Source organism: Glycine max, chromosome 10 (genome assembly GCF_000004515.6).
Source record: "Glycine max cultivar Williams 82 chromosome 10, Glycine_max_v4.0, whole genome shotgun sequence".
In the NCBI taxonomy this organism is placed as follows: Eukaryota; Viridiplantae; Streptophyta; class Magnoliopsida; order Fabales; family Fabaceae; genus Glycine; species Glycine max.
Genome location: NC_038246.2, coordinates 44,776,705 through 44,795,322, shown reverse-complemented (window position 1 = coordinate 44,795,322; position 18,618 = coordinate 44,776,705). Strand labels below are relative to the sequence as shown.

The window sequence follows — 18,618 nt, the reverse complement described above, 5'->3', positions numbered from 1 at the left end:
ATTCAACAAAATTTCTAATGTGTCAACAAACATTATTTTCTCCCCTTATAGAAAATAAGTGAAAAACCTCAAGTATTGAGAATTTGGATATCCGCTAGCTCTTCCATTGTGTAATCATTTTTAATTGAAATATATTTACAGCAAGCTTTCCCATCAACATTGATATTCTTTTATTTTGTTGAACGAATATGTGATTAATCAAGTTTTGGATTGAAAACCTTTACCTATGAGTATAGAAAATAAGAAAAACAAATTAAACAAATTGAAGTAATGAAAGAACGGGAATTCTATCTCAAAATTAAGATTTTTTTGTATTTTGTCTGATAAAAAAGTACAATAATATTTTGTATTTTTTTTAACAATTAGGAAAAAGGTTAAAAAAGAAAAAAAAAGTATAAACTAAAAGATGAAATATGATGAATAAAATTAGAGAAAAAAAATAGAAAAAAATGTTATAAAAAAAGTGTGTATGTATAACTCAACAAAATTTGTTAAAGCAATAAACATTTTCTGCACCAATTAACGAATTTATCAGGAGTACTGTATCCCTATACATATCGGATATATTCAGAAAATTAATTAATTTACTATTGCTAACCTAATATCTGAATTCTGAACCTAGGTTGTCAAGGCAGAAGATTCACCTCCTTTAAAGCAAAAGAAGTTCTACGGGAAATTGCTGACTATTTCATTGCTTTAAATGGCTAAAAATCTTGCGTTTCTTTTTCCCTGACACATGAGAGATTCCATTAACATAAGAGAGTGTGTTTGCAACTACTCCCTCATGGGTCACGATCCCCCATAGAGATAGCAGATTGTGATTTACAAGCTATAATAAATGCAACTTTTTTGGTGTTTTTAGTAGCTATAGTATAGTGGACATGAAAATGAAAATGTTGCTATACAGCAATATGTGCTGATCATTACCACTAGTTATACATGGAATTAGAATGAGAGGTTTATAACACCTATAGTCCTATACACATCGTCTTTTGCACAAATTAACATGAGACAATTGCCAAAAATATCTTAATAGTTATAACAACCATGGTGGCATGCATTCAGAAGATATAACCAAAACAATAATACTTAGTGGGTACTAATCGATTCAACGCTGATAACCAAAGTCCAAAATAGCGTACATGCTATGCATTCGTAGCTAGGCAGAGGAGCTTCTGGAAGGCATTTCGTGTCCATTTGGGTTATGTAACATGGCAGTAAAAGAATTTAAAATTCTTTACGTACGTTTATATTTAAAATGAAACTATTTAAAAGTTATGTTAGAGTAACTCTTTTTATTACGTGTTCAATTGCGAGAAATCTTATTAGGCCGCACTTCATGCATTTCTTAAATATGTGGTCATACATATTCAATGAAGAAGTAACGACATCTCTGATTAATACTCATTACACTTGATATAAAGTACTCTTAATATATTAGAATAATTTATTAAAATTGAGACTACGACAAAATATGTTATGTGTATTTAAAATATAGAGGTTCCTATAATCTTAAATTTTTAATCATTGGTTGTTATCTTATTTTATCTCTAAAAGTATATTTCATATTTTTTTTATTAGAAAGGAGTAGTATATTTCATACTTAAAAGGAGTTGAATATAGATAATATGTTATTAAATTTTTAGTTATAAATATAGCAATCCAAATTATTGCATTGATATATAATTGATTAGTCATTATTTGAACCAAAATTGCATCTTCTTAGTATGGTCTTTAATAAAGTTGTTTTTATGCAGCCATGCAGGCTTCAAGTGATCAGAGTCAATTTCTGATGTGTACTGGATTTTTTTTTAATATTGATCTGTTGATTTCATGTACAAATTGAGATGGTAAAAAACATATGTTTGTTTAAACTTAAATATTGATTAAACTATTTTTTTTTTAATTTTTGAAAACTATTTATTTTTAACTTATGAGCAAAACCACAAAAGTATTAAATTAATGAGTGTTTATTATTAAGTGTAAATTTTTTTTATCGATTATTTCTCGAACTCTTCTTTAACATAGCTGCCATATGATCATTTTCATCCTACAATGTTAAAACATTAAAATTGTCATATCCAAGACAACATTAAAAGGTTTATATATAGAAGAGAATGAACTCTTAAGTCTACTTAGAAGATCAAAATAAAAGTTTGTTATATACTAGTATATAAAGTTAAAGAACACTAGTCATGAAATTTTAGAAACTGTTTCTAAAAAGTTTTCAAACATCCTTTTCTTTTTTCTTTCATATTTTTTTTTTTACAAAAAAACACTTAAAAAAATCTAGAATACAATCAAACAGTTAATTTCTTAGGTTACTCAATTCTAAAGAATGACATGTCACTCTATTATGATTTAAATCTTTTTTAAGTTAATTAATTATGTATATTTTTATAATATTTTTTTTCTTTTAATATGTACATTTTTGTATTTTACTCAAATTTTCTCTTTCAATTTTAAATATTTTAATTTGAAAATGACCATGTAATAATTGCTAGTCTACTTTAATCATTCCAAGACTCCTCTACATTTTGAAACTCCAAATAATTTATCTTCAAAAATTCATAAATTTAAATGACTCGAATCTTGATAGTTATAAATATTTTCGTCTTTTTTTTCTTCTTGTTTGACTATCTTCCGTAATACTATTTTTTACTCACACTTCTCGTCAAGGATAATATCAGTTCCCATGTAGAAGTGAAATATATATAATATTCTTTTAACTCTTTGCTGGCAGATGATTGATGAGTCATCTGCAACTTCTATATAAAATCCTTGATTATGCATAAAATTTAGGATAACAAGAAACCGCATCTTGCTCAGGTAAACCTAAGTTTCATATTAGACATATATGTTGATGACATAAACTAGGGTTTTTCCACTTTAAGTCAAAAGAAAGAGGAAAATTAGGGTTCATCGTGCTAAAACAATGAGGAAGAGAAAGCAGACATTCCGATCCTAAAAATAGATATATGCTTCATATATATAAATATTTACCGTAATCATTACTTGAACAAATCTACTAACTACTGAAAGATCTTCATAATTTCAACATATATAAATAAAAGATAGCGAGCTAAATCAAACTAATTAAAGAAAACCACAAAAATATTAGCTAATAAAATCATCATTTTGAGTGTAGATTATATTACCAAAATGATGAAAAGGGTTTGTATCTCATCTCAGACTGATTGCCATGCTGAGACAGTAAGCAGAAACCTATTTTGCCACCCTAAAGAGATAGCCCTTCCTTCATCTCTTTCAGAAACCCTGAAACCCCCACCTCCCTCTTCCTCAAACTGAAGAGGACAAAAATGAGTCCTCATCTTCAGCAACAGTTTTGCTTGGATCATAGACTTTGAGCTTATTTTTGTGGCAACAAACCCATGATTCTCCATTCTAGCCTTCCATGCTTCCATCCTCTCATACTTGGGGCAATCCACACCACCATCCACATCATTGTTGAGCATGCTTTTGATCTCTTTCCCCAAAAGCTTCTTCTCAATTCTCAACCTCTCAGCACTCTCAAGTGGAAGACAATCATCAAGTGAATCAAACATGGCTGCAAAGTAGTGCAAGGAGTCTGTGAACCTCGACAAGAAGCTCCTAGGACTCCTGCTACCTTCTTGCTCCACCACCACAACAATGGAGGGGTTAAGGGAATGAACAAATCCCAATGTGTCAGAGATCTTCATGAAACAACTCAAAGTGTTCAAATAAGAAACCAAGTTGACAGCCACGGTCTCGTTCTTTTTCTTCCTTAGGTTGATGACCCTTGAGCCTCTTAGAAGCCCTTGAAACTCAAACACGAGGCTTCCAAAACCCTTTGAGAAACTAACCAACCTAGACTCGGTTTCTTGAAGCTCCTTGAGACTCTTCCCAAAACCAGTTATCCTCAGGGATATGCGGTTTCCACTTGTTGCTTTTTCTGAAAGAGATTGAATGAGAGAGGGCCATTGGAAGCCATAGGAGACATCAAAGTCAATGACATGCAAAGCACGGTTGTTCCTCTCTTCCTCTTTCTCAAAGGCCTCCAAAATGGCTTGGTTTGCTGTGAAATGTGCAAATTGGAAGTAAGGTGAAACCCTGTAGAGATCCGTGAATGCAAGAAACTCTTCTTCGGTTGTAGGTTCCTCCATGAGCATGTCATAGAATGGAGATTTCTTTGTGAGAAGCCTTGCTGCCAAACCATCAACGAAATAGGCCACAACACGTTGAACCGAGTCACCAGTTACGGAAACGGTTTGGTATAAATCAGTGAGATTCTCTAAGGATGAGTCCATGTTGTTGTCATCAACTGAAGTTGCGGTTGAGAGCAACAAATGGATCAAAGGGAGGCCATTGCCATCTTCCACAACACCTTTCCTCCTATGGTCTTGTCTCAGCATCTGCTCCCTCATTTGGAGAAGCCTAAAGATCTTCCCTTCATGGTAGCTTTCATAGGAATTCCTAGTTGTAGTAGTAGTAGTCATGGAAACGTGATGTTCCCTAATCGTAGTCTTTCCCTTCTTTTTCCTTTCCCTATTAGCAGCAACTGAAAGGCTAAGATTCAAAAGCTCATCCTCCTCTGAATCTTCCATATCTGAAGAAAAAATAAAAAAGGAGAGAAAGAGAAGAAACAACAAAACCTGTTTTGCTGTTTGTGTATGATGAGAGAGAGTGTGTGTGAGGGAGAGTAATCTATGACATAAACCTGATATGCTTGTGGACTTTTATGAGGGAGAACTCACAAAAATTCCCTCATGTCATGACATGGGTATATATAGGACCAAAAGAAGATCAAGAAAGAGATGAGAAGGATATCAGAGAGATTTTTTTTTTCTCCCATATATTTTCCAATAAGACGGAGAGATTAAGAAGGGTATCTTTTTATTCTTTAGAATCAGTGTCTTGGGTCAGGAAAAAAAAAACACTACATTGATCTTTTCATTATTATTATATTGGACTGCTTTTCAAATCTATTAAAGGGGGTTTTTTTTTTTTATGAATTATTAAAGGGGTTCCTGTATATGGGTTTTTACTCCTTTGGTAGCTGGGAAGGAAGGCTTGGAAGATGCCCATGAATTGGACAAGAGACAGCGTTGTCAATGGGGAATCAAACGTACCGTCCTTGAAAGAATTGTCTTTACACAGTTTTCCTTCTAATAAATATTGCCCTAACAAGTTACCCTTCATCATCCTATTCCTTTTCTCCCCCATACATATTCCTTCCCTTTGATCAATTACCTACTTAGAGTTCCATATGGGTGATTGAACTAGGAATTAATGCAAATACACGCTATATTTGTGTATATATACATGGGCTATATTCTATTTCTATCTGCTGTCAAGCCATTGAATATATATAATTTCGGTCATATATATTTTAAAAATAAATACATTAGTCAATGACATGCATTTCAAGTAGCTTGTTAGTTATAAGCAACATTAATTGATACTTTATTTGTATTGGCTGTGATGGAAACAAAGAAATTTGGATCCTAGTCTTCTCAGCATGGTTTCTAATTGGCACGATTTAGAAGGATTTACAAGGATTTGGCTTTCTTTGCATATATTCCTCGAGTACTTTGGGATCTTCTGCAAGGAAACTTTTGACACTTTCTCGTCATAATATGCGAAGACAAATGGATGCTAACAAAAAGTGACACCACTTTACCCGTGTGATAGACTATATTTTTTTATGAATATGGATGCACTGTATCAATATATGCTTGTTCAACTTCATTTTTTTCTCCTTTTGGCAGTAAAATGTAGGATGAATGAGAGAAAAGGTTTACTTTAAACCACAAGGCATCTGCCATGGGGAACATTTATTAGGAACTTGACCAACGTAGGCAATGTATTTCAACGTTCTGCGCTATCTCTAACTTTTGTAGCATATATTAATTCATTGAAGACAATATAGCATGTGCTATATCCATATATATGATTTCACACTTCATTCAATATCTCTTGAACAATGATGTATATAAGATTTATATTTCTTTTTATATATTTTTAAATACATACATAATCAATTAAATGCTGTTGACTAATTAATATAGATGTATATTTAATGTAAGGGATAATAATTAATTAGTAATTTGTTTGTCAAATATTGTATTAACTAATTAATAAGTACGTATACATAATCAGTGAGTTTAAGCAAGAATATAATGGTTATAATTTAGTAACAATCAATTATATTATTTGATTAAATTAATTTATATATAGTTCTATCTATGAAGAATCTGTGAAATATATAATTGTGTGCCTATCAGTCACTTTCCAAACAAAACAAAAATATAAGATGATTTCCCGTGTACAAAGGAAGAGAATGAGTTATATTAATCGGCGTTGGTATCGGTGATTGAAATAGTCATAGGTAGCAGTGCTGGATCCTTTAAAGGTCACATCAAACATGGGAAAGTTCTTAATTCTTGATTGTCTTGTTAATGGTGGACACATAACTTACTATTAATATGCTCCAAATAGGACACACACAATGAACGTGCAATTTGAGGCTGACATATGGCAGTTTGTTGGATACACTAAGTATAATGTTATCCAAAGCTGAGCAGCTGATAACTGAAGAAAAAGAGAAAGCATCTAATTATTATTATTATTATTATTATTATTATTATTAATATAAAAAGTAAGAAACCTCCAATTCTGCATATAAATCCACAACAAATAATCTAGGAGTGAGGGAATATTAAAACAAGAAAAATAGCAATAACAAAGAAGACCAAAACCCAAATGCAAGAAACCTCTTTGTCTCAACTTGATGAATGGAAAGGTAAAACGAGGAAGGAAAGGAGGAAAAGTGGTAAGGTAGAAAAAACATGCTTTGGTGTCAGATAAACCCACGTGAGGCCCCTCTGCATCATTTTTTTTTTTAAATTCCCTTTTGCGTGAGAAAATAAATCAGAAGGAACATAAAATTAAAAATTAAAAAAAAGAAAAACAAAGGCGAAAGGGTACGTGTAATAGATAGCATGAAGTGGACTAAAGAGAAAGGATGGGGTGTGTGTGTTAGAAACAATTAAAGGTGCCATGCAAGGACAGGTACTTGATCAATTCAATAGGGCAAGCATTCTCCTCAATCTCTCATTCGGGTTAGTGGAAAAAAAATGGGGTTTGTCAGACAACCCCACGTGAGGGTTTTTTCATACCTCTCTTTTATCAAGAAACAAACACGTCCCTCCTAAATCTATATATGTTTTTTTTTTCTCTTTAATTTCCTTTTTCCCCTTTGCGTGAGCATACCCTCTTTGCGTGCCAAGATGAAAAAGAAGGGAAGTAGTGAGTGGTGAGGGGTTGAAGAGAGAAAGGTGGTGTGGTCGGTTCTGCATAGCAATCGTGTCAGTCATCAGAAGGAAAAAATTGATGGATGGGGAAAGAGCAGTGGAGTAAGTAAGTCATCACTCATCAACCAGACTCATCCACTAGTCATTTTCATTCCCCCCCCAAAAAAATAATAATAATTCATCACCACACCTGCAAAAATTTAAGGAAATAGATAAAATATAGAGTATGGTGGTAACTTATTGCCATGCCATTGCATGAAATGATAAGAATATTTTTTCTCTTTCAATAATTTAGGAGTCCTAAGTAGAATCATGATAGTTTGGAGATATGTACAAATATACGTGTGCATCCATGGATCCGTAGCACGTGTTGTCTTGATCATTGTATTTTTATTTTTGTGTGTGCTTAATGTTATTATTTTATTTCAAGGTATATATACGTACTTGCCTTTTTTATTTCCTATATAAATATTATATATATTCTCACTTGGCATATATAAGAGAGATTAGTTTCTCAAAATATAATTATGTGTTAAAGCTGTAAATTAAAGATCCTTCTTTGTAGCATTTTATCATACCATACACATGGATTTTGAAATGAATTTAAAACTACATATTTAAAGAATCTAAACATCATTTTACTCAAATCAACACACATATAACACACCAATCTAGCAATGAAGAGTTTAAATAAGTTGTATAAAATTATTCTAGGTTTTCAAATTTCATTATCTTCATTATATATCAAAAACTCAAGACTCGTTGATGTTTTCTTTTCTCTTTCTGGTCTTTCAATTTTCCATATATATATGACCAGGACATATTACCCGAGTTCACTTGAAAGTGAAAGTAAAATAAAATAAAAGAAACTAAATATCCTTATTTATATAATATAATTTTAAAAGTCATATTGAAATAAAAATAATAGCATTAAGCACACACACACAAAAAAATGTTATCTATCTTGTGAGACCCTCACATTCATATTGACATGATCCGTGAAATCATGGCTATGTAGTTTTTTGAGTACAGGGAATATCTTTATTTTATTAGAGACACCAGCATCTAGATGTTAGTTGTCTGCATCCTAAGATGCAAACGTTTCGCTTCTACAGCTGTTGTCTTCTCTCGAAAACATTAATACTACTTTGATTGAGGAATATCGTGGGTGTAATTATATATGAACAGTACTGTAATACGTTTGGGGATCTTCCAGGTATTACGATTCTTGCACTCCAACTCTTTAGCATCTTTGACACTCTCTAAATAGCAATGATGACTTTGTATGTTGTATAATTATCATTAGCGAGGAAGATGCTATATATTTGTGCAAGAGGAGAAGAGTAGTGAGTTGTTCTCTCGATCGTTATCTTGGAGATTGCAATAATATTTAATAAACACTCAGAACACTTTGGTTATTTCTCACTCTTGCACACTTTCAATTGCCATGCACATTAACACATTGAAGTTTTTGTCAATCCGTTTTCCATTAATGTGTTTAAAAGATTCTCAAAATCTGTCTACATCTTAAAACTACTACATGAAATATATTGCAGGTGGCCAAAGAAGAAAGCGAGTTCGTCGTCTTTTTACAAAATAGGATCAAAGGTAGCAGAAAGGTAAAAGTAAATCAATCTACTTGAAAGCAATATAACTGTAGAAGAGTACTATATCAAAAAAGTGTAAATTAACTAGTACAAAGTTCTTTAATTTAACTAAATTTTTTTAAAGTTTTGTATGTAACTATACTAAATATTTAAAAGAAGAATTTTATTATTTATATCTAATATTAATCTTATTCCAACATAATTATCTTTTATAAAGACACATATCTGCCTTCTATTAAAAAAAAATAGAGCAACAATTACAACATTCAAAATTAAAGAAACAAAATTATATTTCATAAAATAATACATGAGTAAAGTATTTATTTAAAACGAGTCGTACTAGTTTCTATATTGACAGTACGTAGTATCTCTCATAACTAAATTGATAATATTTAAAATTAGATTTAATTTTAAATCATATTTATATATTTTAGTTTACCTAAGGGGTTGGTCTAGTGGTCACTAAGTTAATATGTAGGATAAGAATGTGTACAAGAATATTTTTGAGTGGAAGGTCTCATTTGGATCCTGTCAGGCAACATGTGGATAAATATTAAAAAATATTGAATGTTTAGTTTTAATGAAAATAAATGTCTACTTTTTCATACTTATATTGATTGATAATAGTTACCTCTTACAATCTTCCTCTTGAAAAGTTTTCACTTAACGAGGTAATTAGGTAATTAAGACGAATATTTATATATAAGATAACGAAAAAAGTGATTTGGATAATCATACATAAATAGTTAAAATTAAAATTTATTTGATAATCAAATTATCACCTGAAAAAATTAAATGACTTTATCTAAATTTCAATCTTAATACTTCATAATTTGATCTAATAATTAAAAATTTATTCCTCTCACTTTCTCGTAATTAATAAAAATCTTAGATATGTGCTCTACCAATCTCCCTCCCTCCCTCACTCTCTGTATAAAAGCACAATGTATGTCTAAGCCTTAGACAAGGGACACAAGCTGAGAAAACAATGTGACGCTAATCTATCTTATGATTTGCTTTTCTTATTTAGTTTGTTGAATTTTCTTGGTCCTCTTCTTATTTAAGAAACTTCTATTTTTTCATAAGATTTTATTAAATACTTGGATGTCATATTTGTCTTCCTCTGGTTTGATAATATTCCTTATAAGAAATACGTCACTTCTCCTACCAAATACTTTTGTCCAGAATCAAAGAGCAAATATATATCGGATACTTCATATATATGTCATGTTTCTCCAAGCAATTGTAAAATTAAAACGCCAATTTGATACAGTAGAGTCTATCCTTTCTTTTACCTAAAATAGAAGTTCCAATTCAAACCAATGACTATTATTCCGTGGTTCCAATAGTTGGCTGACATCAAACGGTGCTCGATTGAATATCTTGTAAATGAGTGAATATTTGATTTTGAAAAGCCAGTATATAGTTGTATAATTTCAAATCCATATATGATGAGTTATATATCTCAGACATTTAATTGTCTAACATCCTTTGGTTTTCTTTTTTGTTTTTCTTCTATGACTAGTCACTTGTTAGTTTTCTGACTATAATATTTTATTCCATCAATGAATCGTCTACTTTTGGGTTTAAGGAAAAACAAGAAACCACTGAAAGTGAGAATTAAGTTCTCCACAAGCCTAGAAATGCAGATTTCCCCCGATTGCAGGGCAAAGAAATGATGTGTGTATATTCTTATACATCTACACAGACAAATACAACAATAATATTAGCAATCAAGAAATTATTTTCTGACTAATCCATTTGGTAGGATATCCCTTATCTTTTTCCCAAACACAATATATAGAGCCGAACCAACCAGAGGCCAACTTGTGGTAATAGCAATATAAACTAGCAACCAGATGGACCATCGATTTTGTCGAGATAACTGGCCTAGGTCTCTTTTGAAAGGTGTTATTACATGCACTGCTGCATCATGAACACAAGCTTGAGCAATGCCAGGAGAACCTCGAATCTTTGCATTAGTCTCAAGCTCATCTTGTTTAACCACTTTTTCTTCTGGAATCATCTCTAGACCGTCATTATCTGTATCCTGTATTACCTGTATTTCTTCCACGTTGTCAGTTTTTGGCTCATTGTTCAATGCAGCCACCATTCCATCTTCCTTAACATTAACATAAGGGCCTTGATCAATTGACGAGTCCAATGGTATGGTTGGTTTAGTGATCTGCAACAGAAAAAAACAGCAGTTTCAGCCACCAGAAATGTTCTGCTTGGTGCTCCACGTAAATATTACTTAGTCTACCACAATCCTAAATTGCATCTTTTAATGCGATACCCAAACGTTTACGACTTTTTAAAATAGTACAGAACAAGAGTATGAATAAACATTCAATGGGCAACTAAGTAACTACAGTAGCTTATGTTTACCTTCTTCTGTACATGCATAAAATGGCTAGCACGTAATTCACCAAGGAATTCATTAACAGCTCTTACCCACCTGCAAGATGGAAGAAAATTGCTCTTCATTTTCTTTATAATTAGAATTCAGTTGATGTCGTGAATATTCTATTGCAACTTGAACCAGCCAAGGAATGATATAGATGATATTAGAATGTTGCAAACAAAAAAAAAATGTTGCAATAATTGAGGGACAGCAAACTGCATAAGTTGGAAAGATCATGTAAGAAAATGCCGAAGAATCAGATGAACAAAATGACTCAAGTACCAAAGGCCAGATGCAGTTATCCCTTCAAAGAATGCCAGATGTCCTCCATGTTTTACAGTAGCCAAGACAATATTTTTATTCGCCCTATCAAAATAATAGAACATTAAATTGATGCTGAAGTAATGAAAGAGAAATCAAAATAATTAGAACCAAGGAAAAACAATCAAGCAGTGTACCTGCATTCATCCCAGGGAATGGCTTCCCTGGTACAGACTGGATCATCCAGAGCACTAATACAGAGAAGTGGAATCGAAACAGATTGCACATAAGTAGAACTGCTGCAGCGTCTATAGTACGTGTCAACAGTCTAAGGAAACAAAATGCTTTTAGTTAACCTACATGAATCAAAAACAAGAGATAAGACAAGAAAATAGAATATTAAAAATCTTAGGTGATACAAACCTCATACTTCCCAACAATGCGGGTGGCATGATGATCAAAATCTCGAATGGAAATTGACTGCAAAGCACAAGATTGTATATGCACACATAATAGGTTAAAATTTAAGAACTTAAAATAAGAAAATGTGGCACATAACATTTAATAGGTTGTACGAATTAGAATAATGAAGCCCTATATGTTATGGAAAAAATTATATCCAAACAGGTAATTGACAAGTAGCAAGTAACAACTATATGACTTCTAAAAACATGGCACAATCGAAAGTATTAAAGAGTACAGAGTACACACTAGTAACTTGCCTTGATAGTTGATACCACAATAAAAACATGACTTTATTTTCCATTGGAAAACAAATCAATAAAAATGAGTATCAAATAACAGTAAACTTGGATTAAACACGTCCAAATCATACAAATTTTAAATAACCACATGTCTTGGTTTTTATACTTTGTAGTAGTAAATACGAATTCTAGAGAGTAAAGGCACCTTTTCAATCCCTTCCCAATTAGCAAGGCGAGAAAAATGAGGCTGATGTCTGCAATGAATATTTGGTAATCATATAAATTCTCACATTGCGAACTAGAGAAATTTTGTAATTTTGCAGTAACTGTTTGCATATGAAGAGTTAAATAGATGAAGGATCAAGATCTTATCAACAATATATTTAAACTCTACTGGAAAGATAAAGACATACAATTTTGCATAACCTTGAAGTCCAATTGCAAGTGCTTTATCATAAAACTTCTGCACATGCCTACGGGTTATAAATCTGTCTCCTATCTGCAAAGTGCAAACAATAAACAGGTGATCAAACTTTCTCTTACAGTAATGTTGAATTGGTGCAAATTCAATTAAACTCTATTGATCATGTTTAAAAAAAATTATAGATTATATAAAAAAATTGAACCAAAAGCATATACACCTTGTATGCTAAAATCCTTGAAGCAATGGATATAAAACCAAACAGGATTGGCCAGTTCGTCCAAAAAAAGGGCCAAACCAATTACATCACTGGTTTAGACAACCCAAAAACCACAATCGATAAAAATAAAAAATCAGTTGAGAACCAGTTCAAAATCCATAAAAACCAGTTTGAACCAATCATCCTTTTGTTTTTGAACAAAATATTTTTACAGAACAAAAAAATTCACATGCATAAGGTCCACATACAGCTGGACAACATTTAGCCTTTTATTATTGATTTTATCTTGTAGGATATGTTATATAATCATGTTAATTTAAAAATTTAACTAACTAGATTTCTTATGATTTTCAAATCAAAATACTAACCAAAAGGTCCCAAGGAGAGCAAACAGCCACAGCTCCAGCTACAGGAATATTCTCACCATCCTCACCAAGATATTTTATCTGCAAGCAATCTTCCAAATCAAACAGTGCAGTGATGAAACTAAGCTCATAACATATGAGAATAAGTTAAGAATTGTACAGTTCCAAGTTTTTCTGAAGTTTGAAAAGCAGCAGACTATGTACCAATGGCTCATAATATAAGTAAAAAATTTAAGCATTGACACAAGAGTTGCAATTTATCAATCAAATATAGCTAGGGAACCAGCAGGATGTTTTCCTTCCTTCTTTATTTTTTTTCTCTTTATCTTTTCCCAAATATTTTTTACAGTGGTTCTCTAGATTAGTATGTATTACACCTTAGAAATTGGTATATGTTTGGGTCATTTAAAGTTATTACAAAGAATAGTTCAAAATTGTTGAAGCTAACAGAGAAATGGATTAAAGCAGTGAGTCAACAAATTTACATGAATCACAGCAAGTTTGAATATCCGATCTCACTAAAATTAATAAAGCATATACATGAACAGGGATGAGAGATTAATATGAGAATATCTACCACTGAGAACAGTTTTTTATCAAAGATTATGCTAAACCAATACAAGAAATTAGAAAAATTCATCATCTCCAGCAAGGAGAAAGCATATTTAAGAGGAAAATAAAAGTCAATAGGGTGAAACATTTATATCCATGACTGTAAAAAGTTTTTATCAAATATGAGATCCTAAACCAGTATGAGGAAGTGAGAAACCAGGAGAGAATCAATTGCTCCTTGGTACTTGTTATAAATGGCACTTCGAGACATATGTGATATGGAAATTTATAGGTTATCATATGAAGTGAGCAATTAAATTAATTAATCAAGGTTGTATTTGTTTATGCTTGTTCTAAAGAAAGAACCTTTTTAATTTATAACAATGATGAAAATAGAGGGCGAGCCTAGGTGCAATAGCGAGGTCGTTGCCTTGTGACCTCAGGTCAGACATTTAAATCCTGGGATTCTGGGAATAACCTTTCCACTTGCAGGGGTAAGGCAACATACATCTATCCTCTCTAGACCTTATTTGGTGGGTGCCTTGTGCACACAAGGTCTCCTTTTATGTTAAATTTTTTTGGGTAAAAAAGCAAAAACCTCAGAAAAGAAAAGTTTGTGTTTTTGTCAAAAAGTTGAAAATAATATCTTACAGAAAGAGTTATATACATAACAAATCCTTTTTTTCAAGTTTAAACAAACTCAAGCAGTGAATTTACCAGAATATTAGCTCCAATGCTAGTCCCAACAACAAACAAAGGTGCCCTTGGGTTCTCTTTGTGTAGATAATTAACCACTGTGCGGACATCCTCAGTCCATCCAGCATTGTAGAAACAATCAGACTGAAATGGTTTTAATGAGAAATTGCATTACTAGAGGAACAAAACAAGAAAACCATTAAACCACAACAGGATCACAGTATTAATATGCACAATAATCCTAATATTCTGACAAAAAGGAATGCAAAAAAAATTTAAGGACAGTTTTCAGCTGTTGCCTCTCCCATGTGAAAAATTGGGTTCCTTAGGGCAAGTTTGGTTTGAGGAAATTTTTTAGTATTTTATATTTATTTTCATTTCCACTTTTCCCTAATAATTACAAAATGTCATCTTATTCCCTGTTTAAAAGGAAATTGATGTTTTCACCATATTGTGAAGTCGTATTGAAAACAAGAAATGCAAATAGAAATCATTTCCTCAGACTGAACAGATCCTTAAACTCTTTATGGTTATTAAACAATGACTATTTCAAGAGCTCTTTTTCTTGACATGCAATTTGATTGACAAGCTTTGCCCACCTACTGACCTTAAATTTTATATTGGTAATAGTAATTGATTGGTAGGAAGCCAAGCCTAAGTTTAGAGATATATGACCAATCCAAGTCATCATCTAATAACTTTAAATTTTAGAATGATTATGGGTAAGTACAATAAATAGATGTTGATAGTCTTCATAAGTATATTGACAGTATTCATATCTCGAAATCGAATCAAACTTGTCAATCTATATATTTCCATCTTGCAGTAAAACTAACCGTGATTGAAACACCTCCAAGTCCTCGGTGATTACTGACAACAACTTTCCATCCACACTTTGCTGTATGATATGCAAGATGTTTGAGATACTACAAAGAAAGGGGGGAAAGGAAAAAGGAATAATAAACTGTAAGACAGCAATATAATATGAATGAAACTCCTAAACAACAAAAGAAGTGAAAATTTAGAAATTAATAAAATTTCATAAGGGTACAAGGGAATGTCTAGCATACTTCAAGTCTAACAGAATAAATAGATAAAGTAAAATGATGGTGTGAGACACTTTCCCCCATTTTGGCAATTAGTATCATTCAGGGAAACAATCTTTTTAGTATTAATTCCTCAGCATCTATAAAATATCAGGCTAATATCGCTCTTGGCTCACTTCCCCTTCCACTTGCACTTGGAAAAACTTAATGGCAGGCCCAGGCTTTGTGGAGAACTTTAATGTGTGCCATTATTTTGTGTGTTTTCTCAATATGTATTATACAGGCATCAAAAAGGTGAACATATATTCTGAATTTGAGAAATTGAAGAACCTCCACCAAAAATCAAATCAACGGCACAGTAAGTCCCATTAACATGCATTGCAAAGTAGTTTATGTGGTTAGAAGAGAGAAATCATACAAAACAACAAAAAAATGTGTATAGAGATTGCATACTTAATTATTGTGACAATGATAACAACAACAACAACAACAATCAAGTGTTTTTTCTCATTAGGTGGAGTCATCAACATGAGTCAAAACGATGTCATAATATTCTGCAGTAAATCATAACTATAGACAAATTATTGACCTCTAAGTTTTACTTGATTGTTTTGCTTATAGTTTTTCTCGGTATACCTCTGCCTCTAGTGGCTACATTATCCTCCATCTGATCTACTCTTCTTTTTAGGGCTTCTACAAGACTTTGCCACACATGACCAAACCACCTAAGGACTAAGGAGAGATTCTACCATCTTTTTTATAATAGGAGCTACCCCCAACTTTTCCGCTAAATGCATTCACTCAAAATCCTATCTTGACTAGTATGTATATAGGCAATGCTAAGTTGATAACACTAGCAGTAACACAACATAAGTCTTTGACATAACTGCCATCTACCAAGCCAATAGGCTAGGAAATTTACAAGCCCTGACCTAGCAGTCAAGTAATTGCTCACAGGGAGGGGGATAAGTAATGTGCTTTTTCCAAATTCCAAAAAAGTTGTACAGTGAGCACCGGGGAAAATAACAACATTAAGCATACATGTAAACTGAATCATAATATAACTTACCGCAGATGAAGAGTCACTTGTTAGACCAGGAATTACTACAACAATGGGAGTGGATTCATCTGTAGAAACAACATCTTCCATATGGATAGCACCAGCAGAAACTGTACCATGATTAGACACATAAGTCCGAAAGATCAACCGTGGAATTGTATTTGTACTTAGGCTAGAGGTTTCTAATCTGATAGCCATTGTAAACTTAAGACTTAAAAAATATTTAGTACCTATAATAAAGGACTGTTTCGTTTTGATTCTCTTAAGAAGAAGAAAAAATCCTGATTTTGGCCCCTATAATTATTATTTTTCCAATTAGGAGATTTTCATTTTAGTCTCCATTAGCCATGAGATCACTAGATAGAGAAACAGAAATGAAAAATCCAAAGGGACTAATAAAACTATGAATTAAATATGCTTAGTGTCTTTAATTAGAGCAATGTTTGATTTTAGTCACTCAAACTCAAAGATGAGTCGACTCAAATAAAGATAGAGTTTTTCAACTAGTATTAATAATAATAATAATAATAATACCGTCAGAACTCAACAGCCAGTCCAAAGCAACGGTTCCGCCATCAGGAGTAGTAAACAGTTGTCTGAAAGAGAAACATAACACAAGCGCAGTCGTTAGACGAATCGAATAAACCAACCACAATCACACACACTACATATCGAGAATCAGTTGGTAAAACAATTGAATCGAGGAATGTTAAATTGTTAATTAACGACCTTCTGTATTTGAAGAAGGGAGGTCTGCCGAAGAAGTTGAGAAACACGGTCTGGAGATGAGGGCTGGAGAGCCAGGGCGTGGCGAGGTAGGTGCCGTGGAGAATCCTGCATTTGGAAACCACGGCGTCGTAGAATTGGGAAGCGGGATGGTAGGTTAAGGTGACGGAGGAGCCGGAGAAGAGGGAGAAGAGGTCTTGGAGGAAATGGAGCTCCAGGAAACGGTAGAGGAAGGAGAGGAAAACGAAGGAGGAGAAGAGGAGGTAGTGCGAGATTGGAATGAGTGATAGCGCTTGGAAGAGGAGACAGTAGGGGTTGCCGGTGGTGGTGGTGGTGGTGGAAGAACACGACCAATCCAAATCCATGGAAGAAAAGAAGCAAGGAAAATTTGGATTGCGTTGTGTATGAGAGGTGTGAGCGTGAAAGTTTAATCAGAGACCTCTCTGCTACGTCCACGTGACCCAACCACGCTTCTTGATCGCATTGTCGTCGTTTTACTATTTATAATCCTAACCGCATCGAATTCGAATCCGTTCTAGTGAAAATGGGAAATGGGAATCGCCGTCTTCAATAAATACTACTCCGGCTACAACCTCATGTCAAATGTCAAAGGTCAAACCGTTGAAATTTTATTTTTCAGACTTTGTAATAAAAGATGCCCTGTAGTAGTATTACAAAGTAAAATAATCAGCATTTAAAGTTAGTAGGCACGTATTAAATAGAGTTTAATACGAGTAATTGTAAAATACTGCAATCACTTTAAAGTATCTTCATTTAATATAAAATTTAATTATCAAGTAACCAACGCAGCATCTACTTCGATCATAGATAAAATGCATGTTTGATTTGCTATGAATAATATTATAATGTGTGTTATAACATAAAATTCAACTGATAAAGATAAAATTAATACAAAAATAAGAATTTTTATCCGTTGACAAAATTACTTTTACCACAAACATGATTTTATACCTGAAAACTAAATATGTTCAAAGTATTTTCTAACAGGTGATGATACTTGAGAATTCATAAGCTGTTTCAGTGCTGCCATTTTCATTGGTGCGAGTGGAAATAAAGTCACCCTTAAATTTTTTATCTAGCAAAATGAATTATACAAACTTACCGTGACACAACTTCGGTAAGTAATTGTTTGCTTTACAATAATCTAAAATGTAAAAAGTATAAGTCTTAAAAATCATAATAATGCGTTAAAAAGAATATATTATTTGTTATTAACATTTTTCTTAGTGTTTTTTTCCCT

General features: G+C 32.5%; 2 protein-coding genes across 2 annotated transcripts; both read right to left on the bottom strand.

The window, feature by feature from the left end:
- Positions 1 to 2,971: 2,971 nt before the first annotated feature.
- On the bottom strand, positions 2,972 to 4,769 carry LOC100809458 (GRAS family protein RAM1). The gene has a single exon (XM_003535492.5). The coding sequence runs from the start codon at positions 4,584 to 4,586 to the stop codon at positions 3,189 to 3,191; it is 1,398 nt and encodes a 465-aa protein (XP_003535540.1). The 5' UTR covers positions 4,587 to 4,769; the 3' UTR covers positions 2,972 to 3,188.
- Positions 4,770 to 10,552: 5,783 nt separating this feature from the next.
- On the bottom strand, positions 10,553 to 17,920 carry LOC100785057 (embryogenesis-associated protein EMB8). Its single transcript, XM_003536330.5, has 13 exons — positions 17,361 to 17,920; positions 17,166 to 17,227; positions 16,641 to 16,741; positions 15,362 to 15,451; positions 14,547 to 14,669; positions 13,281 to 13,358; positions 12,685 to 12,770; positions 12,477 to 12,525; positions 11,991 to 12,047; positions 11,765 to 11,895; positions 11,589 to 11,672; positions 11,291 to 11,360; positions 10,553 to 11,087 (listed from the first exon to the last, which is right to left on the bottom strand). Exons 1-13 carry the CDS (start codon positions 17,720 to 17,722, stop codon positions 10,644 to 10,646), a joined length of 1,737 nt encoding a protein of 578 aa, XP_003536378.1. The 5' UTR covers positions 17,723 to 17,920; the 3' UTR covers positions 10,553 to 10,643.
- Between the last annotated feature and the right edge of the window lie 698 nt (positions 17,921 to 18,618).

Bases quoted from the DNA above. Each gene is read 5' to 3' on its own strand.
- LOC100785057 (XM_003536330.5), bottom strand. From the start codon at position 17,722: ATGGATTTGGATTGGTCGTGTTCTTCCACCACCACCACCACCACCGGC. The intron at 17,228-17,360 runs GTCGTTAATTAA...TTTCTCTTTCAG, and splicing joins CCCTTCTTCAAATACAGAAG to ACAACTGTTTACTACTCCTG. The intron at 11,361-11,588 runs GTACTTGAGTCA...TCCATCTTGCAG, and splicing joins ATAACTGCATCTGGCCTTTG to GTGGGTAAGAGCTGTTAATG.
- LOC100809458 (XM_003535492.5), bottom strand. From the start codon at position 4,586: ATGGAAGATTCAGAGGAGGATGAGCTTTTGAATCTTAGCCTTTCAGTT.